Consider the following 21,588-nt stretch of genomic DNA (forward strand, 5'->3'; position numbering starts at 1 on the left):
GGCCAACTGTCTGTCAATCAAACTCATAGACCAAAACGACATCCGGTTAACCGTTTATCAAAGATGAAAATATGGCCGAGGCGGAAAAGAATGCTCTCGAGTGTCCTTTCGATTTCGAGTTTGCTTTGGAAACGACTAAACTACTTTCGCAGGGAGATACGTTACTTCAGTTGAAACCGGAGCAACAGACTGCTTTATAAAGAGCGAATGTCTATTAACATCAAATAAAATCAAAATTCTCGGTCATGCTCAAAATATAGTACTAGTTTTCATTGCGCTTTGGTTTGTTGGTAGGTATTATCGTCTCAACAAACATGGTGTCATTCGTTTTTCGAAATCCTGCCGGAATTTTTAAAAATTCAAGAAAATTTGTTCTGGCTGTCGGCGGTCTCAAAGACACGAAAAGCTGAAAGCAAAATTGGCTAGTCTGAAAGCTTGTTTCGCGTACGAACAAAGAAATTTCTACTCAAACTCTGTAATCATTAATAGATTGAGGAGGCCTCAAGTAAATACTTTGCAGGAAAATTTCAGTTCTAACTACGGTCTGAAAAGGAAGTTTTCAATATTTAGAACGACTTTGTATTTTACGCGAAATACAAATTTATCCTGGAAATGTGAGGAAGTATGTTAGCCATGTGGGACAAGCTCATTCTGTCTGTAATTCCAGCTGTAAACAAATGATTTGATATTCTAAAACATAAGTAAAATTTGTCTTGGGTAATTTATCTACCCTTTGTTCGAGCGACGTAAAGTTCGAGAAAATCTTCTAAAATATATACTACAACTTGAAGTAAACAAGTTGCCCGCCGCGATTCTGTTGTCGCTCAGATTTACCAGAAGTTAAAAATGATTGGTTGTCATGTGACATTTGACGTGACAGTGTATGCCCCAAGGGAGCGAAGCCATTTGGGGGCGTTCGGTAAAATGTCTGGGCTCAGCGGCAGGCGTTTCCTTTCCTTCCCCGCCCCTCCCCCCCCCCCCTCCTACGTTTTTTGCTCCTTTTTGCCAAATGCCCTCGCGCGCTTGACCCGCTTGGCTTGAAGGAAACGGAAACGACTGCTACGCAGGCTAACGCGCTTCTTTCGAATCTTATACGAATTTTACAACTTGAGTTTAAATTAGGTCAACGACTTGCGTTTAAAAATCGTCTAAAAATATTGTATGACATATCTTCTTTGAAAGTATAGTGCAAATTCAAAGTAACTTGCGTTTCAAACATGTTTCAGACGCGTTCTAGACGTATTTCAAACGCGTTTCGGACGCATTTGAAACAAATTAACGTTGCGTAAGACTGCGTTTAGAATACATGTAACTTCCGTTTTAGATGCATCAAACTTCTAAAATTCGTGTAACTTGACGTCTAAAATACGTCTAACTTGCGTTTAAAATGCATCTAAAACTATTGTATACTAGATCTTTCACAGTATAGTGCAAATTCAAAGTAACTTGCGTTTCAAACGTGTGACAGACGCGTTCTAGACGCGTTCCAGATGTATTTCAAACGCGTTTCGGACGCATTTGAAACAAACTAACGTATGCGTAAGACTTTCCGCTTAGAATACATGTGCCTTCCTTTCCAGATGCGTCAAACTTCTAAAATTCGTGTAACTTGACGTCTAAAATGCGTCTAACGTGCGTTTTAAATGCGTCTAAAAATATTGTCTAGTTTTTTAACCGTATAGTGCGGATTCAAAGTTGCAAAATTAAAAACAAAAGGTTCCGTAGTATTTTTTTTCCTCTCTTCTCTCTCTCTTTCTTTGTTCTTTCTTCTCTCTTTTATATCATTCTGATCCTTTCCGAGGGCATAAAACCCGTGATTTAGTGTCCTTTCACAAAAACCGCTCAAGTTTTCATGGCCCACCTTTACAAAGATTCGGGTACATCTGTATTTATATAGAAATAGTGCTTACCCAATAATGGATTGAAAAGCTAGTCAAGCTTGTCTTTTTTACGCTAGTGTATGATCTTATGAAGTGTGCTGTTCTGTGCGACTGCGCTTTGATTTAGATGTCATTTCAAATGTAATTGAGCCTGCGGGGATCTCCAGGTTGGCAGTTCTTCAACGCTGAGTACTGTCTCTGTTAGGTTCACCTCTACCACATCCTTTGCGAAGCTTTTCTTGGAGTAGGCTTCTTACTCTCTTCGTGGTGATGAAGCATAATGTAATGAAAAATCCTGTAAGATATTGAATCGATCTTATCAGTTATCGTAGCCCGGCACTTCCAGTTGTTCTTCACCTTTTCTAAGCTTTACTTTCAATGGACCCTGGTAACCTGCAGCGCCTTTTGTTGTTGTTGTTGTTGCTGGGGTTTTTTTTTGTCTTGGCGCATTGTTCTGTTGTTCGTTCTTTTTTCCTCTCGACCAATTATATGAGACGTTGCAAACGGTGCCGGTCGCCTCCGCAATTCTACCACAAGGATTGATTCAGTTGAGCTCGAATTCGACACGACAGACGTTCGAAGTCAGTTTCGGTTGTCAAACTTGTACTGCAAGTCTGTCTGGTTCTGTCGCATTAACTGACAGAAATACAGACTCGGTTCAAGCGTCCAGTTTCTACCGTGTCCAATTAAACTAACAAATGTAGACTGTTTGGACCAGTAAAAATAGAGATCTGGAAGAGCTACGGAACAACTGACTGATTATGCCAATGTGGGTGCATTAATTTTTGTCATGTTCGCTTGCCACAGTAATTAATTTGGTATCATGAAAAAGAACCAGTGCGCGCAACGTCTAAATTTTGTCCAAATTCTGACGAACCCACTTGAACTTGACAACGGCAGAAGTGCAACTTTTCTAACCGACACTTCACTTGGAATTAAATAAGAACAAATGCCAGATGTCAAGTAAGCATTGAGAAAATTTTGTTGCAGGGAGAGGGAGGGTGGGCCAGCCTACACTCAAGCAGCGATCTTCCCCTCTTCAGTCGGAAAAAAATTATACAAGCCACACAAGTATACAAGTCACAAGCCACGCACCTGTCTATCCATTAATTTAGGACCGTCTGGTCAAAATTTGATCGTAGAATTTTGGAATAAATTTGTTTCTGAGACTGACAGGGCGTAGGCTAATGAACCTTTAATTCCAATGAAGGAAATTGCCGGTGACATACCGACATATTACCTTGCATGCTGTTCAAAACAGTAGAAGGATATTCCAGAAACGCAGCATGTTTCCAGTTGGCGAGGAGAGTTAGAATCCAAGTCACTCCCATGACTGCTGTAAGTTTGATGGAGATCAGGAGCAGTGGCACACGAGAAGTGTTATTTGTCGCCAGTCCAGCGCCCTGAGAGAAAATAAGAGCGATTAGAATTTTTGAAGCTGGTACCCTCAATGTACTAATACCCCTGGCTAAATAATGGCGGACGATTCTTTGTATGCAAGCCTTTGACAAAAGGGCAACAGCAACATTCCTCAATGCAGGCAGAACAAACCTCCTTGGCAACACTCGAGGCGTGTGAAAGAACCTGACAAGTTAGTTCAATGTAGTTGTTATTTTAATAGGCTTTCCTGGAAATTTCACAAACTGAAAGTAGAACACGACTATGTTATCAAACGGTCAGAAGGTAAAAGTCAAAACCCGAATTCCTCCAATGTCACTTATTACTGCAGAGACATTACGTCAACAAAAGGGGTATCAAGACTAGTGAAGGCTCTGTCAACTCACAGGCTACGAAGAGTAGCGGCATGAAACCCTTGTCAAAAGCTTTCGTGGGTCATTATATGGTGTGGTTACTTCAGAATCGGCCAGGAGTGAGATCGTCAGAGGAGGCGATGGCCTTGGGGTTTTGTGATTTTTCGCTTTTTGACCGCGTGGAAACTGGGACGAGCGCTATCTCCTTCGTTTTTTTCGCTCTCGTCCCAGTTTCCGCGCGGTCAAAAATCGAAAAACGAACCCCCCAGAAACGCTTGCAACGTAGGTTACTTTCGCGGACGTTCAAACAAAACTGTGGCGTGGGTGTAAAAGGGAAGGGGTGCTACCACTAAATCAACACAGGACAGTTAAAAGCGAATCACTGCGTTGAAAACCTCGTAAGACAAGAAGCGTATCATATGGAATTAACTCAAGCTAACACAGGTAATTGTTCGGAATCTGAACCAAATATGATTAATTATGATTAAGTTAACCATAATTCTCCTTAATATGGATAACAAAACGTGCCACATACGCGCTGTAAGTGATGAATGGCGTTGATATTTTTCGTCAAGCATGCCACGTTGAAAACCAAAGCGAGGCTCACAGGAGTAACCATGGCGACCGCTATTGCTCTTTTGTTAGAAAACCAGCAATAGTAAGGATGATTTCCTGTAAGAAAAAAGGGAGACAAAAAAGGTGCTAAGATTCATAACTTTTATAAGAAATTTTTAATGAGGTGTGAAGAAGTATGATTCTCCAACGCATAAAAAACGCTGAACAAAGAGAAAACACAAATGGTTGGGGGAAAAAACTCAGCCATTTTATCGGCGCCATGGCACTAAAATTAAAGGTATGATCCATCAAAAGCTCATTTTTTATTTCATGTAATTAGTCAAACACGAGGAAACTTCTCCTCTGATTTCCAAATAACGAGAAATAGGTTGAAAAACGACTTTTTTTAAGCGAACTTGGAGGCGTTAAGAAATCGGATAAAACACTCGTTCGAGTTTTTCGATTCATAAGGTTCTCAAATCATTAATAAGTATTGGAGAAATTCAAAACAAAATTAAAGTTCACCAAATTTTATGATAATTAAGGTCAAACATCCAACACGGTAGTGATTGCCTTCTTCATGAATTATTAATAACTTTGAGAACGTAGGTTACACTCGTTTTGCATGTTTGTTGCCTTGGTAATCACTTCACTCAGCAGTGTTTGTCGGTTACAAACCATATCCAAAATGAAAGATTCCTGTGAAGTCCAGCACTGCACACAAAACCACAATCGCAGCTGGGATTCCCCAGCCAATAGTAGAATACTTGATGAAGGTCTTCCTGATCTCCCGCGCATGTCTATTAGGGTCTCTTACTGTTAAGACAAAATACAACAAAAGATTAACAGGGTCGTTAATTATCCTCTTCACAGATGTACGAGTTTATTTTTTTAGTTCGGTGAGTGCGAGGGCAAATTAAAACCGCAGGAGTTTTAATGATCGAACTGTCGCGCTCTCCTCTCCCCAGGCTCTCTCGCTCCCTTTCGTTTTCGCACTCACGACGATTCTTTGCATTCTTTCTTCGCTGTCAAAAAGGTAATAACGGCCGTGGATAGACTAGATTTGCTCACTTTATTGATGATTCCAGCGTATAATTATAGTGGCCAATTGACCTTAAGTTATCAACTCTGTTGATAAACCAAACATTCCTTTCTACTCCTCACCGACGCAGCACCGCGATTTCTTTAAAAACTAACTCCATTATTAAATTACATTAGCCTGCTTTTTATAACACTGATAAAAATGATATCGGTTGGCTCAATAATAATCACAACACAATGTTGTAAACAGACGTATGCCTCATAGAACCACAGCGAGGGTCTTTGTTCATTCTAGCTTATTCTGAGAATGCGAATCCTTTTCTGTAGAATACCTGTTAGGAATTTTCCTAGTCTAAATTAAAGTAAAAAAAATGAAATATCGCATATTTGAACTACGGATAAAAGATTTAAAAGAAGGCTGTTTGCAAAAACAACCCTGAAAAACTGCAGGCTTCAATTTAAAGTGCACTAAGATCGCCCACGCGGTGATAGGTTCGAATCCTGTTCAAGTTCGCGTTTTTTAGACTTTCTTTTCGCGGCTGCGTAAGTTGTTTACTTATCTGCGATGTCTTCCTTCTATTTAACTTTTTACTGCCAGTCTGTTGCCTGTGAAACAAGCTGCAGTACAAGTGAAGTTCAATTACTTTACTAACCTTGCACTTTAAAAGTGCTTGCTGTATCGAACGCCACGACGCTCATCCATGAAAAAGCGGCCAGAACAAAAAAATGAAGACAAATGGCGACCGCCTTACATACAGCATCGACTTCTTTGGATTTTTTAATACAAAGGAAAATTATCTGGTAGCACATGATCGCCCACGAAAGACTAATGAGACATTTTCCAGGCAGGTTTTGAAGTTCTTTGAAAGACAGATAAATCGCTATCAGAAGAAACAGCGAAATAATCGAGAGTGCTGTCTCTGTGGTTGTGATGTAGCTAATGGCCACAGGATATGGATGCTGTTCGTTCTTTTTATCCCCCTGCTCTGGGCACAGGATGGAAATAGAGTCGTTTTCTGGCTTTAACACATTTTTGTCAAGCGAGATCTGCTGAGGCGTAAGCACCTTTATGCGGCTGCTGTTGAAGTCCATCAATGCTGATTGGTTCGTCACTGTAGTGAGAAGCAAGCACGTTTTACCTCTAAAAGTAACAGTGCAGTTCTTTGTAGCTAAACTGCAGTTAAGAATCTGTGACGTCAGATTGAATCCTGCCGTGGGAGCTTGGGTTGTCTGTAGTTGTTCCAGTTTGCTGTAAACATTTGAGCTCACATCAAATAGGATTGACAGAGGAGGACCTAGAGAAGGCCCAGTGAAGGCTTCCTGTTTTCCGTCGGAATTACAAAGCGCACAATGAGGGTTTCTGTAGCGCAGTCTTAAATTAGAGCTAACCTCGATAGAAAAGACCATAGAATAAGACAAACACAGCTCTTTGACCACGGACAACGCTGAAAGTTTGTTAGATTCACATTGTGAATCCTTCACAACACAGGACTTGTAAATTTGTTTGATACTTGAATATGGAACATATTTCCACAAGCACTGATCGTTTGTCTTTAACGTTGTCTTCAAGGCTTCAAAACTGCGCATGCGTTGTCGTAGAAGTGAATGATCCAAGCAGCTTGCCCTGAGGCTCCAAAACGAGAGATTTCCTGCAATGTTGCATCTAGCACAACCAATGCTTCTATACGTAACATTGCTGTGGCGGTCAAAGACGGGCAATTCTCGCTGTAGTGTCATATTCAGCTGTTGAACAGTTTGGCAGTCTTTCGTGTTTATGTTTAGTAAGCCGCAAGAAGATTTCATGATTACCCCGTACCATAAAATATCGTTGACATCTCCACACGTCACATTGATGAATGATGTCGGTGATATAAATCCATTATCTTCTCTGCCACTTTCGTCACATCTTTGAAGACAAAAGTAAACTGCTTATAACAAGGTTTTCTGAGTCAAACAACAGCCATAGTTAACAGTCACCATTTTCTCGCAACTGCTCAAGTTGCATAGTAACTGCGAGGATCTTTCTTTCTTTTTTTTTTTTTTATTTAATTCAATATTTATCCAGGGGCATCCAATTTAGCAGAGCTAGTTTAAATGGAGCCCTGACACAGCACAAGACAAAACATTGAAACATAAAAAAAAAACTAGACAAATAATTAAGTATGTACCGCAGGCGTTACTGCTTAAGATGGCACTTAAGTTTGGTTTTAAATTCACTGAACGCCTCTACCTGTCTAATGGTTCTCGGGATGGTGTTGTAAGTTCGAGCGCCGTTTATTCTGAAGCTCCCCTGATACTTAGCAGTTTTTTTGAAGGGAGGGCGCAACAAATCACGGCTTCTGGTGTTATAGCCATGGTAAAGGTGCGCGTGCCTAAACTTTGAAAGTAAGTACCAAGGCGCTATTCCGTGAAGACATTTATGGACTAAAAGGCATTTGAGATAATTTCTGTGCGCTTGTAGGTTGGGCCAACCAAGTGTTGATTTTAACTCCTCAGCCCCGACTGATCGACCTTCAATAATGCATGCAGCACGTCTGTTTAGCTTATCTAGGTAATCTTTGCTCTCAGCCCCACAACTGTCCCAGACAGGCGAACATCCGCAGTTCAAAAGATATATTATATATATTACATTTAGTTAATAAATAATAAATAAATTTTTACAAGAAATGGGTAATTTTTTTTCACTTGAGTCTTACCGTAAGTAAAAATCCAAGCAACAGTCACCCCACGTTTTGCATTCTGTGTCACAGTAGCACGACTTAGCACTGCCTCTTTCGTCCTTGAAACATCTGCCATTGCATGACTGAGGTTTTGATCGTCTCTGGTTTAACACTTCATGAACGAAAGTCGTCGTATTGTATGGTACAGTGATATTGTGGTGCTGGAGTTGATCAAGAAGCTTTCTCAAGCTAACAACTCTACCCTTAAACTTCACAACGAAATCTCCATCGGCTGAATCTAAACAACGGGAAGAAATGAATGTTAATTCAACATTCAATTACCACTCTCTAAAATCTAACATTTCTTTTATCCGCAAGTAGTCATATAGCTGATCAAAACAAACACCGAAACCTCTAACGTTATGTAAAAAAAAAAATAAAAAAATAAAAAACGCAACGTAGAACGCATGATAAAATAAAACCAAAACGTTTACATACCAATTGGGATTAGAAATTGATCGGAGTCGTTTCTTCTAGTGGATGGTTTAGTGCTATTTTGTGATGGCATCCCTTGACACTTTGATAACCCAGTAAAGATCAAAAATATAGCTGCTTCAACACATGTGAATGTCAGATTGGAATATCTTGGCTTCATTTTGTTGAAATAATTTGAACTTTACTGCGGAGTGCGTCGGATGAACACCTTGCGGCCGTTGCTGTTTCCAGGCTTATTCCATGTCGCTGACTTTTCCCCTCGCTCCCGCTGTTGATGTTACCTCAAGGCAATTGTAACTGAACTAACATTCATTTCTATTTTTAGATATTTTTAATCAAGAAAAGATGTGTTAAAGTTCGCGCTCTAATTAAAAAGCCGACAATGCCGAGGTAATTAATTCTGTATTTCTGTAGTTGTTGTAATGCCGGGCCCGGCTATTAGTTTTTGTCACAAGGTGATGTGTTTCTTGGCACGGCTATATAGTTTTTTGGTTCTCTAGTAATCGTTGTAGCGAGTTATAGAGATATACGAGGAGTGAGATATACAACGTGGCACAGTAATAAAAGGCTTGAATTGTATTTAAATCATGGCTGTGTTTTTGCAAATGCTTCGCGTCACTGCGTGACTGTTATATCAAGAAATGGTCCATTGTAGTGAGTCAAATTCGTCTTCACAAGTCCAAACAAAAGCTTTTTGTTGTTTACTGCGAAAACCGAAAACCGGCGTCACTATTAAAATTAATTACTGTATTCTCGTTTTTTCAAACGTCGTCTCAATTATTCCTTCTCGCTTTAAATGTCAAATGGAGGTGAAATCTCCTGGAGTTGAGTTCTTGGAGACGAAAGCCCCTAAAGAGGATTATCAACTCTTACTCAGTACCATGGGTACCATAACCACACCCCTACAGAGAAACGACCTTGTTGCCTTATTGGAGTACTTCATTCTTTACCCTGTTTCCAGGCAAAATTCTCGTTAAGTTGCGGTTTAATTGTACAGTAGGGGCTATGGGTTGAAAACAATAACGTTTATTATACGACCGTTTAATTTACAGCAAGTTTTAGAGAAGTCTTCTGGATCGAAAGACTGACGATCCAGTTTTTGAAGACGTTCACCAAAAACTTGGTAATCCTTTGCACACAAACAAGTCAAAAGAATTTGTCAAGAATAGAACATGCCCGGCGAATAAAACTCTCCCAAAATCGGATAATTTTGACTGGCCGCTTCTAAATTTTTTCCTTAATACGAGTTGCCCCAGGGTTCTACAAGTCGCATCTCCTTTTCTTAATTTCTTCCCTTTGTGGTACCGCCGAATTTGCATCTCAAAGGAAAAGAACTGACAAATTCGAATTGGAGGGCATTCGAGCATTTGAATTGCAGATTAATGCTAAATTATTCGTCTTTTTCTCTCACCTATTACCGCGAGGAACGTTACAGCAGGACGAACGACGGTGAAGACGAAATACGTTCTCACAGTTATTTCCCGGACAAAATATTCACCAAGTTTATGCCATGGAATGGTCTGACTATAATATCATGACAGGACACCATGCAGACAGCAGACTTCCGTTTTGTACACACCATGACTAAGCTTGACCACAGGTCACCAAAGCGTATGTGACACAAGTTACCCATGCAAGCGTGATTTCAGAGTTTGTATGGCGTTAAAATTAAATCGAAATTTAGACAACAATATTTCCACAAAAACCCACAAAAAATATAATTAAGTCTGAAAAAGCTCACCCGGTGTGTTTTGCTGTGTTTTCAATGCTTCTCAGTGCTTCCTAACGCTGTTTTGGGCGGTTTATCTCTCAACAGCTGGTCCACATGCATCACTGTATTATGTTAATGGGAAAGGTAGGAAACTAAAAGTCGAATTTCAATGAAATTTGGCCCGTCATTTGAGGAGAGCACTTCGAAAACCTCGCTAAAATTTGCTTCAAACTGAAGCACTTGCTTACCTGCCTCACCATATGGCAAGAAGGATGATGTGCGGTCCTTCCTGGGCAGCTCATTTTTGGAGAAAATCATGTAATGAGAACCTCGAAATACAAAAGGTTTAATGAGCAAAATAATGACCTTACTCGTGCGGTAAAAAATGAGCAAAATACACCGGGTAAGCTTTTTCAGACTTTATTATATTTTTTGTGGTTTTTGTGGGAATATTGTTGTCTAAATTTCGATTTAATTTTAACGCCATACAAACTCTTAAATTACGCTTGCATGGGTAACCTGTGTCACATACGCTTTGGTGACCTTAACGTGTGCGCAAGACTTTGCGTTTAGAATACATGTAACTTCCGTTTCAGATGCGTCAAACTTCTAAAATTTGTGTAACTTGACGTCTAAAACTAGTACGTCTAACTTGCGTTTAAAATGCGTCTAAAAATATTGTATGCTAGATCTTCTTTGACAGTGTGGTGCAAATTCAAAGTTGCAAAAATAAAAACAAAAGTTTCCGTAGTATTTTTTTCCTCTCTTCTTTTTCTCTTTCTTTCTTTTTTCTTCTCTCTTTTACATCATCCTGAACCTTCACGAGGACATAAAAACCGTGATTTAGTGTCCTTTCACAAAAAGCGCTCAAGTTTTTATCACCGACTATTACAAAAATTCGGGTACATCTGCATGTATTTATATAGAAATAGCGCTTACCCAACAATGGATCGAGAAGTTAGTCAAGCTTTTCTTGTTTTACGCTAGTGTATGATCTTATGAAGTGTGCTGTTCTGTGCGATTGCGCCTTGAGGTTGATGTCATTTCAAATGTAATTGAGCCTGCGGAGATCTTAAGGTCGGCAGTTCTTGAACGCTGAGTGCTGTCTCTCTTAGGTTCATCTCTACCGCATCGTTTGCGAAGCTTTTCTTGGAGTAGGCTTCTTACTCTCTTCGTGGTTATGAAGCATAATGTAATGAAAAATCCTGCAAGATATTGAATCGATATTATCAGTTATCTTAGCCCCACACTTCCAGTTCTTCTGCACCTTTTCTAAGCTTTACTTTCAATGGACCCTGGTAACCTGCAGCGCCTTTTGTTGTTGTTGTTGTTGTTGTTGTTGTTGTTGCTGGGGTTTTTTTTTGTCTTTGCGCATTGTTCTTTAGTTCGTTCTTTTGTTCTCTCGACCAATAATGTGAGACGTTGCAAACGGTGCCGGTCGCCTCCGCAATTCTACCACAAGGATTGATTCAGTTGAGCTCGAATTTGGCACAGACAGACGTTCGAAGTCAGTTTCGGTTGTCAAACTTGTACTGCAAGTTTGTCTGGTTCTGTCGCATTAACTGACAGAAATACAGACTCCTTTCAAGAGTTCAGTTTCTACCGTGTCCAATTAAACTACCAAATGCAGGCTGATTAGACCAGTAAAAATAGAGATCTGGAAGAGCTACGGAACAACTGACTGATTATGCTAACCTCGGTGCATTAATTTTTCTCATGTTCGCTTGCCACAGTAATTAATTTGGTATCATAAAAAAGGACCAGTGCGCGCAACGTCTGAATTTTGCCCAAATTCTCACGAACTCTCTTCAACTTGGAAACGGCAAAAGTGCGACTTTCCTAAACGAACCTTCACTTTGAAATAAATAGGAAGAAATTTCAGATGTCAAGTAAGCATTGAGAAAATTATGTTGTAAGGCGAGGGAGGGTGGGCCAGCCTACACTCAAGCAACGATCTTTCCCTCTTCAGTCACACAAAAAAAATAATACAAGCCACACAACGAAACAAGTTACAAGCCACTTACCTGTCTATCCATTAATTTAGGACCGTCTGGTCAAAATTTGATCGTAGAATTTTGGGATAAATTTCAGTTTCTGAGACTTACAGGGCGTAGGCTAATGAACCTTCAATTCCAATGAAGGAAATTACCGGTGACATACCGACATATTACCTTGCATGCTGTTCAAGACAGTAGAAGGATATTCCAGGAAAGCAGCATATTTCCAGTTGGCGAGGAGAGTTAGAATCCAAGTCACTCCCATGACTGCTGTAAGTTTGATGGAGATGAGAAGCAGTGGCACACGAGAAGTGTTATTTGTCGCCAGTCCAGTGCCCTGAGAGAAAATGAGAGCGATTTGAATTTTTGAAGCTGGTACCCTCAATGTACTAATACCCCTGGTTCTTTGTATGCAAGCCTTTGACAAAAGGGCAACAGCATCATTCCTCAATGCAGACAGAAGAAACTGTCAGAGGAGGCGATGACCCTCAGATTTCAACAACGACGACTCCTTCTCAGTAGCCTTCGCGCGGAAACTGAGACGAGAGCTAATTCCTTCGTTTTTTCACTCTCATCCCAGTGTCCGCGCGGACAAAAAGCGACAAACTAACCCCACAGAAACGCTTGCAACGTAGGTTACTTTCGCCGACGTTCAGCAAAACTGTGGTGTGGATGTAAAAGTGAAGGGGGGCTACCGCTAAATCAACACAGGACAGTTAAAAGCGAATCATTGCGTTGTAACACTCATAAGACAAGAGGCGTATCATATGGAATTAACTCAAGCTAACACAATTAATAAAGGATAAGAGCTAGAGGTAATTGGTCGGAATATGGACCAAATATGACTAATTATGATTAAGATAACCATAATCCTCCTTAATATGGATAACCAAACGTGCCACATACGCGCTTTAAGTGATGAATGGCGTTGATATTTTTCGTCAAGCATGCCACGTTGAAGACCAAAGCGAGGCTCACAGGAGTAACCATGGCGACAGCTATTGCTCTTTTGTCGGACATCCAGCAATAGTAAGGATGATTCCCTGTAAGAAAAAAGAGAGACAAGAAATTTTTAATGAGGTGGGAAGAAGTATGAGCCATATTCTCCAACGGATAAAAAAAATGGTTGGGGAAAAAACTCGGCCATTTTATCGACGTCACGGCACCAAAATTAAAGGTGTGATCCATCAAAAGCTTATTTTGTATTTCGTGTAATTTGTCAAACACGAGGAAGAGTCGCATCTGATTTCCAAATAACGAGAAATGGGTTGAAAAACGAGGTGCAAACGAGGACTTTTTTTAGCGAACTTCGAGGCGTTTAGAAATCGGATCAAACACTCTTTCGAGTGTTTGGTATAGCTTCTTAAACCATTTATAATTCTTGGAGAAATTTAAAGCAAAATTACAGTTCACCAAATTTTATGATAATTAAGGTCAAACTTTCAAACTGCCTACACGGTAATGATTGCCTTCTTCATGAATTATTAATAAACATTGAGAAAGTAGGTTACACTCTTTTTGCATGTTTGCTGCCTTGGTAATCACTTCACTCAACAGTGTTTCTCGGTTACTAACCATATCCAAAATAAAAGATTCCTGTGAAATCCACCACTGTACACAAAGCCACAATTGCAGCAGGTATTCCCCAGCCTACAGTAGAGTACTTGATGAAAATCTTCCTGATCTCCCGGGCCTGTCTATTCGGGTCTCTTACTGTTAAGAAAAAATCCAAAAATTAAAAGATCAACAGGGTCGTTAATTATCTTGTTCACAGACCTACGAGTGAGGGTAAATTGAAACCGCAGGAGTTTTAATGATCGAACTGTCGCACTCTCCTCTCCCCAGGCTCTCTCGCTCTCCCTTTTGTTTTCGCACTCTCATTCTTTGCGTTCTTCCTTCGCTATCAAAAAGGTAATAACGGCCGTGGACAGGCTAGATTTGTTCACTTTATTGATAATCCTAGTGTAAAATTATGGTGGCCAATTTACCTTTAGTTATCAACTCTGTTGGTAAACCAAACCTTTCTACTCCCCGAATACACAGCACCACAGCTTCTTTGGAAGCTTACTCCCTTATTTTGTATTTGTATTTTTTTATTTACTCCACATGATCGTATTACATAAGGTTACAGTGCGTAAGAAAGGAGTGGAGAAGGGGATAACATAGTACACTAATAGTATGCCCTTTAAATTACGATACAATATTTGATAATAAAAAAAAAGAAGAAAACTAATTATAAATAGAGGAGAAGAAAGGCAGAAAACGTTTTACAAGGTCGTGTGGCAGTGATTAATACTGAACAAAATAATACTGGAAGAGAGCTCGTTTTGTTGGTTTTTGACGAATATATATAGGAATATCATTCCAGTATTAAATAGCATCCAATAAATATTGGGCAAAATTTCCTAATATTTATTCTGAAAGGACTAGGATTAAGATGCTCCCTTATTAAATTACATTAGCCTGATAGAAAATCATATCTGATAGAAAATCATATCTGATAGAAAATCATATCTGTTTGCTCAATATTTTAAATCGCAAAATATGTTATTAACAGGTGTATGTCTCATAAATACTCTGCGGGTGTCTTTATTTATTTTAGCTTATTCTGAGAATGCGAAACCTGTAAGGAGTCTTCCTTGTCTAAATTAGAGTGAAAAATTGAAATATCGCATACTAGAACTGCGGATAAAAAATGAAAAGGAAGGATGATCATCGCTGTTATCAGTACACAGCTTAAGCACGCAGTGGCACAAAGAAACCCTGAAAAAATTGCAGGCTTTAATTTGAAGTGCACGCCATCGCAGCCGCGGTCATAGGTTCGAATCCTGTTCATTAAGTTCATGCCTTTAAGACTTTCTTTTCGCGTCTGCGTAAGTTGTTTACTTAACTGCATTGCCTCCTTCTATTTAAATTTTTACTGCCAGTCTGTTGCCTGAAACAAGCTGCAGTATAAGTGAAGTTGAATTGCTTTACTAACCTTCCACTTTAAAAGTGCTTGCTGTATCAAACGCCATGACACTCATCCATGAAAAAGCGGCCAGAACAAAAAAATGAAGACAAATGGCGACCGCCTTACACACAGCATCGACTTCTTTGGATTTTTCAGAACAAAGGAAAATTATCTGGTAGCACATGATCGCGCACGAAAGACTAATGAGACATTTTCCAGGCAGGTTTTGAAGTTCTTTGAAAGACAGATAAACCGCTAACAGAAGAAACAGTGAAATAATCGAGAGTGCTGTCCCTGTGTCTGTGATGTAAATAATGGCCACAGAATATGGATGCTGTTCGTTCTTTTTATCCCCCTGCTCTGGGCACAGAATGGAAATAGAGTCGTTTTCTGGCTTTAACACATTTTTGTCAAGCGAGATCTGCTGAGGCGTAAGCACCTTTATGCGGCTGGTGTTGAAGTCCATCAATGCTGATTGGTTTATCACTGTAGTGAGTAGCAAGCACGTTTTACCTCTATAAGTAACAGTACAGTTCTTTGTAGCTAAACTGCAGTTAAGAATCTGTGACGTCAGATTGGATCCTACCGTGGGAGCTTGGGTTGTCTGTGGTTGTTCCAGTTTGCTGTAAACATTTGAGCTCACATCAAAAAGGATTGACAGAGGAGGACCTAGAGAAGGCCCAGTGAAGGCTTCCTGTTTTCCGTCGGGATTACAAAGCGCACAATGAGGGTTTCTGTAGTGTAATCTTAAATTAGGGCTAGCATTGATAGAAAAGACCATAGAATAAGACAAACACAGCTCTTTGACCACGGACATCGATGAAAGCTTGTAAGATTCACATTGTGAATCCTTCATAACACAGGACTTGTAAATTTGCTTGATACTTGAATATGGAACATATTTCCACAAGCACTGATCGTTTGTCGTTAAAATTGTCTTCAAGGCTTCAAAACTGCGTTGTCGAAGATGTGAATGATCCAAGCAACTTGCGCTGAGGCCCCAAAACCAGGGATTTCCTGCAGTGTTGCATCTAGCACAACCAATGCTTCTATACGTAACATTGCTATGGCGGTCAAAGACGGGCAATTCTCGCTGTAGTGTCATATTCAGCTGTTGAACAGTTTGGCAGTCTTTCGTGTTCATGTTTAGTAAGCCGCAAGAAGATTTCATGATTACTCCGTACCATGAAATATCGTTGATATCTCCACACGTCACATCGATGAATGATTTCAGTGATATAAATCCATTGTCGTTTCTCCCACTTTCGCCACATCTTTGAAGACAAAAGTAAACTGCTTATTATAAGATTTTCAAACAACAGTCATAGTTAACAGTTACCATTTTCTCGGCAGTAAATAAATAATAAATAAGTTTTTACAAGAAATGGTCAATTTTTTTCCACTTGAGTCTTACCGTAAGTAAAAATCCAAGCAACAGTCACCCCACGTTTTGCAATCTGTGTCACAGTAGCACGACTTAGCACTGCCTCTTTCGTCCATGAAACATCTGCCATTACATGACTGAGGTTTTGATTGTTTCTGTTTTAACACTATATGGACGAAATCCTTCGTGTCGTATGGTACAGTGATATTGTGGTGCTGGAGTTGATCAAGATGCTTTCTCAAGCTAACAACTCTACCCTTAAACTTCACAACGAAGTCTCCATTGGCTGGATCTAAACAACGGGAAGAAATGAATATTAATTCAAAATTTAATTACCACTCTCTAAAAACTAACATTTCATTTATCCGCGAGTCATATAGCTGATTAAAACAAACTCGAAACCTCTAACGTTATGTAAAGGAAGGGGGAAAAAAAGCCCGACGCAGAACGCATGGTAAAATAAAACCAAAACGTTTACATACCAATTGGGATTGGAAATTTATCGGATTCGTTTCTTCCAGTGGATGGTTTAGTGCCATTTTGTGATGGCATCCCTTGACACTTTGATAACCCAGTAAAGCTCAAAACTACAGCTGCCGAAACACATATGAATTTCAGATTGGAATATCTTGGCTTCATTTTGTTGAAATAATTTGAACTTTACTGCGGAGTGAGTGTGATGAACACTTTGTGGCCGTCGCTGTTTCCAGGCTTATTCCATCTCGCTGACTTTTCACCTCCGCACTCTCGCTGTTGGTGTTACTTCAAGGCAATTCTAACTGAACTAACATTCATTTCCATTTTTTGAATGGTTTTATAAAGAAAAGATGTGTTTAACTTCGCGGTTTAATTAAAAAACTGACAATGCCAAGGAAATTAATTTCATTTTAGAACTCAACTCCAATATTCACAGTAAATATAATAAATTAATGCTCTCACGATGAAGAATGTTTTATCCGTTTTTAAGCAAAAGTTGTCATTCAATTCATGCAGCTTTATTCAGATGCTCACAAAATTAAACAGAATGCATTTAAAATGTGTACAGTCGATATGAACTAATTTAGCAAGTCAGTGCAGGTTTGCTCCGCGCAAACGAGATATTCGCATGATAAATTGGTTATTTGTGCGAAAACAATATTTGAAAGATTGCGTACCGATGTTATTAAATTAAAAAATAGTCTTGTAATCTTGTTTCCTTAGCTTATCCGGTCCCCAACCTCAAGCACATTGTACAATGCAACTAAAGTTCGCAAACCCCTTGACGGAGCTGTTGTTTGTAGTGTCAGATAATCAACTGGATTATTAACAGAGGACAGCGGCACACAATGCTTCGTTTCGGTGGAGGGAAATTCGGATTAAATTGTGAATTGATTTCTATTTTTTTTTTTTGTGAGGCAAACTGCTCGTTAAACGTGCAAAAGAAGGCCAGCTGACATAGGGAGCTTTATCAACGACGACGGTAAAGGAAAGCGAAAACGTCACTATTAAAATCAATTCTCGTTTTTTCAAACGTCGTCTCAATTATTCCTTCTCGATTTAAATGTCAAATGCAGGTGAAATTTCCTGGAGTTGAGTTCTTGGAGACTAAACCCGCTAAGGAGGATTATCAACTCTTACTCCGTACAATGGGTAACATAACCACACCCCTATAGCTAAGTGACCTTGTTGCCTTATTGGAGTACTTCATTCTTTACCCTGTTTTCAGGCAAAATTCTCTTTAAGTTACGGTTTAATTAATTGTACACTAACAGTAGGGGCTATGGGTTGAAAACAATAACGTTTATTATACGACCGTTTTAATTTACAGAAAGTTTTAGACAAGCCTCCTAGTTCGAAAGACTTACGATCCAGTTTTTGAAGACGTTCACCTAAAACTCGGTAAGCGGCCTTGCACGCGAACAACTCTGAACAACTCAAAAGAATTTGTCAAGAATAAAATATGCCCGGCGAATAAAACTCTCCCAAAATGATAATTTTGACTGGCCGCTTTAGATTTTATCTTTAATACGAGTTGCCCCAGGGTTCCACAAGTCGCATTTCCTTTTCTTAATTCTTCCCTTTGTGGTATCTCCGAATTTGCATCTCAAAGGAAAAGAACTGAGAAATTCGAAGTGGAGGGCATTCGTGCATTTGAATTGCAGATTATAATGCTAAATTATTCGTCTTTTTCTCTCACCTATTACCACGAGGAACGTTACAGTAGGACAAACAACGGTGAAGCCGAAATACGTTCTAACAGTTTTTTCCCGGAGAAAATGTTCGCCAAGTTTATGCCATGGAATGGTCTGTCTACAATATCATGGCAGGACATTATGTAATTACAGCAGAGTTCCGTTTTGTACATACCATGAGCAAGCTTGACTTGGACCGACGCGTGCAAACACGGCGAGGCTGGACAATCGACGCGGATAAATTCAACATATATTATATCGAAGGTATTTAATCAACATTATTATCCACTATTTTGTCTTGTCTTCTCAGAGTAATGCTTGATTACATTTAAGTTCAACCAGTGATGAAAACATCTTTGCAATAGCTCTTCTAACTAAAGATCGTTGTACTTTGCACCACTCTGTACCGCAGCATAATAAATAGTACAATACACAGGAAAGTACTCCTCAGTAGCTTTTATTTTAATCGTCACACTCCGGGATTTCATTTACAGACTCAAAAGCTAGCGGAATCACCTTCTACAAAATAATAAACAGCGCTACAGAAAAGTACTCTTGTAGCTTTCATTTGAATAGTCAAACTTTGAGATTTCATGCACAAACTTAAAAGTTATAGAGTTACAGAGAAAATAAACAGTACCACAGGAAATACAATTACTGCTGACTAGCTTCAATTTAAATCATCAGACTTTAGGATTTCATGCTAAACACACGCTCAGAAGTAAGAAGTAGAGTTGGTGCTGCTTCGTAGCTTTCATCAGTACTAAATATCACGCTTTAGAATTTCATTTACGGGCATGAAAGCTGTAACCGTGTTATACAGGATAAATTAGTGACATTTATTCCAACTGTCACCGCAATTTGATCATGAAGTTGTTTAGTTCGGATACATACTACGTTTCTATTCAAAATTAAGGTGACTCACATCACAGTTCAACTACATCAGTATAGCTTAATTGAAATCTCATTATAACTTATAAAAGCTTAAAATATTGAAAGCCTTACTCAAGTTTTTAATTTTGTTTTTGTTATCCACAGGCAGAAATGTTGCGTTTAGAAAATGGATAAGCAGATGGCTTTCTTTGATTGTGGGTGAGTATTATTTAATCTTTTCTCTTTCACTCTATCGATCCAAAGAGTACACGAATTTAAGCGTTATGGAATCGTAAATAAAAACGTTTCTGGGCGAAATTAATATCACAGCAACAATGCTTGGTAGCTTGAGCTTGATTGGTCACATTGTCTTTTGAAAACCTTTTATCCACAGACTCAAAAGTCAGACCCACTTTGTACAGCATAGTTTAAACAGTACCACAGGCAGGTGCGCTAAGCTTTCATCTGAGTGGTTGGATTTGGAAATTTTTCCACAAACTCAAAAGTTGGGACCACCTTGTATCGCACAATCATCAATACCACAGGAAAGTACTGCTCAGTAGCTTTCATCTGAATGGTCACACTCTAGGAATTCATCCTCAAGCTTAGAGCCATCTTGTAGAGAATAATGAACAGTATTACGGAAAAAGTACTTCTCAGTAGCTTTCATTGAAAAGTCATGCGTTAGAATATCATTCACAGACTCTAACGTTAGCACCATCTTGTACAGCAATGTCTTAAACATCACCACAGGGAAGTACTGCTCAGTCCGGATCAAGGGAACAGCTAAATTGCATGATTAAACGTGATTTTATTTCACAGATTTAAAAGCTGGAGCCACCTTGTACAACACAATAAACAGTACCACAGAAAAAGACTGCCCGATACCTTACATCTGAGTGGTCAAACTTTAGGATTTTACAATATAGATCTATCTAAGCAACTTGTGTTAATTTGCCCGTTTAAGCCTATAACTGAACGTTAACTTGTTCAATTCTGAGAACCAACGCTGATTTCGAGCAGAAAAGCAGAACAACCACGACACGCCTTAACAGTACCAAATTCTATTTTTAGAGGCAGATATCTACTCAGGCTGGCCTAAAAAGGGGATGAAATCCTGACAGAGAATGAACATTTGTTACAGGTAAGATAATTCCTTCATAATTACCTTCTAATTTTTTTTTTTTTTTAGAATATCCACAAATAATAAAATGAGAATATTGAGAACTTGTTTCGTGTCTAAAGGATTTGCCACTTTATGATGTTTCTGTTACATACAAGTTGACCTAAGAATGTGTTACTCTAGGAGTACTGCCCAACACGCCTGTTATATGTTTATACCTATCTCCCTCGACCTTGTGGCACTTGATATAAGGCCTTAATATAAGCTGCAGTATGTGTCTACTCATTATATTCGGTCTAGGAGCTCTTTCGCCAGTTTGGTTGTTAATTTAACTCCGCTTACCTCACCCCCTCCGCGCCTGCCATTTTCTGCTTCATACACACTACAGCCCGACTTTGCCTTCACCAGTTCAATGGTACAATACTGCAACCAAACATTTTAAGCGTCCCGCCAACCTGTAGAACTAAAAGTTAGACGGATATAGACAATAAAACTACCGTCAGTTGGACAGTTCCTCGCATTGCTGTCATTTTCTTTCCAGATAGATGATGATGATGATGATGATGATGATGATGGTGATGATGATGATGATGATGATGATGATGATGACTAAGACCAACAGAAGTTAGAAAGACCGACAATATCATGGTGACCTATTTGCTGGAAGCTATAAACGTGAGTTAATTGAGAAGCTTCGAGCTAATTTTCTTTACAACGGCCGCTTTTACACTGCAGACGCAAAATTCCTCTTGGATGAACTTAGCCGAGCATTAAGCAGTGCCTCTGGTGTTTGTCTCGTAGATTGTGTAAATAAGAATCCAGCTGAAACTATCAAGTTGTAACTGCAATATTGGGTCTTCAAGGCAACATCAACAGCTGTTCAAATCTTATTTTCCTAGTGGTATTTTTCGTTTTTCATTGCTTTTAGCAGAACAATCAGAGAAGTCTTGGAAGTGTCAAAGGAATGAAGGTGTGTATTATGGGTGGATTGGAC

The 21,588-nt window shown here is 39.3% G+C and overlaps 2 protein-coding genes and 1 long non-coding RNA gene across 3 annotated transcripts; 1 reads left to right on the forward strand and 2 right to left on the reverse strand.

The window, feature by feature from the left end:
* Positions 1–1,076: 1,076 nt before the first annotated feature.
* Positions 1,077–8,776, reverse strand: LOC146488764 (uncharacterized). The gene is made up of 7 exons (XM_085112067.1): positions 8,386–8,776; positions 7,924–8,185; positions 5,881–7,133; positions 4,865–5,002; positions 4,167–4,303; positions 3,121–3,283; positions 1,077–2,175 (listed from the first exon to the last, which is right to left on the reverse strand). The coding sequence occupies exons 1-7, from the start codon at positions 8,540–8,542 to the stop codon at positions 2,060–2,062; spliced, it is 2,226 nt and encodes a 741-aa protein (XP_084968193.1). The 5' UTR covers positions 8,543–8,776; the 3' UTR covers positions 1,077–2,059.
* Positions 8,777–11,009: 2,233 nt separating this feature from the next.
* Positions 11,010–17,193, reverse strand: LOC146488765 (uncharacterized). The gene is made up of 7 exons (XM_085113489.1): positions 16,910–17,193; positions 16,458–16,719; positions 15,071–16,317; positions 13,666–13,803; positions 12,997–13,133; positions 12,265–12,427; positions 11,010–11,298 (listed from the first exon to the last, which is right to left on the reverse strand). Exons 1-7 carry the CDS (start codon positions 17,064–17,066, stop codon positions 11,090–11,092), a joined length of 2,313 nt encoding a protein of 770 aa, XP_084969615.1. The 5' UTR covers positions 17,067–17,193; the 3' UTR covers positions 11,010–11,089.
* Positions 17,194–18,338: 1,145 nt separating this feature from the next.
* On the forward strand, positions 18,339–21,588 carry LOC146488766 (uncharacterized). Its single transcript, XR_014865154.1, has 5 exons — positions 18,339–18,862; positions 19,637–19,690; positions 20,546–20,615; positions 21,136–21,269; positions 21,523–21,588. It is a non-coding gene; the product is annotated as an uncharacterized LOC146488766 (long non-coding RNA).

This window comes from Pavona decussata, unplaced genomic scaffold (assembly GCF_977016875.1).
Source record: "Pavona decussata unplaced genomic scaffold, jaPavDecu1.1 SCAFFOLD_8, whole genome shotgun sequence".
Taxonomy (NCBI): Eukaryota; Metazoa; Cnidaria; class Anthozoa; order Scleractinia; family Agariciidae; genus Pavona; species Pavona decussata.

What these genes read in the sequence shown, in the direction of transcription:
- LOC146488764 (XM_085112067.1), bottom strand. Translation starts at nt 8,542, where the DNA reads ATGAAGCCAAGATATTCCAATCTGACATTCACATGTGTTGAAGCAGCT. An exon ending in TCAATTTCTAATCCCAATTG is followed by an intron (nt 8,186 to 8,385) that starts GTATGTAAACGT and finishes CCCGTTGTTTAG; the next exon opens with ATTCAGCCGATGGAGATTTC. An exon ending in AAGCACTTTTAAAGTGCAAG is followed by an intron (nt 5,003 to 5,880) that starts GTTAGTAAAGTA and finishes TTGTCTTAACAG; the next exon opens with TAAGAGACCCTAATAGACAT.
- LOC146488765 (XM_085113489.1), bottom strand. Translation starts at nt 17,066, where the DNA reads ATGAAGCCAAGATATTCCAATCTGAAATTCATATGTGTTTCGGCAGCT. An exon ending in TAAATTTCCAATCCCAATTG is followed by an intron (nt 16,720 to 16,909) that starts GTATGTAAACGT and finishes CCCGTTGTTTAG; the next exon opens with ATCCAGCCAATGGAGACTTC. An exon ending in CCATTCATCACTTAAAGCGC is followed by an intron (nt 12,428 to 12,996) that starts GTATGTGGCACG and finishes ATTTTCTCTCAG; the next exon opens with GGCACTGGACTGGCGACAAA.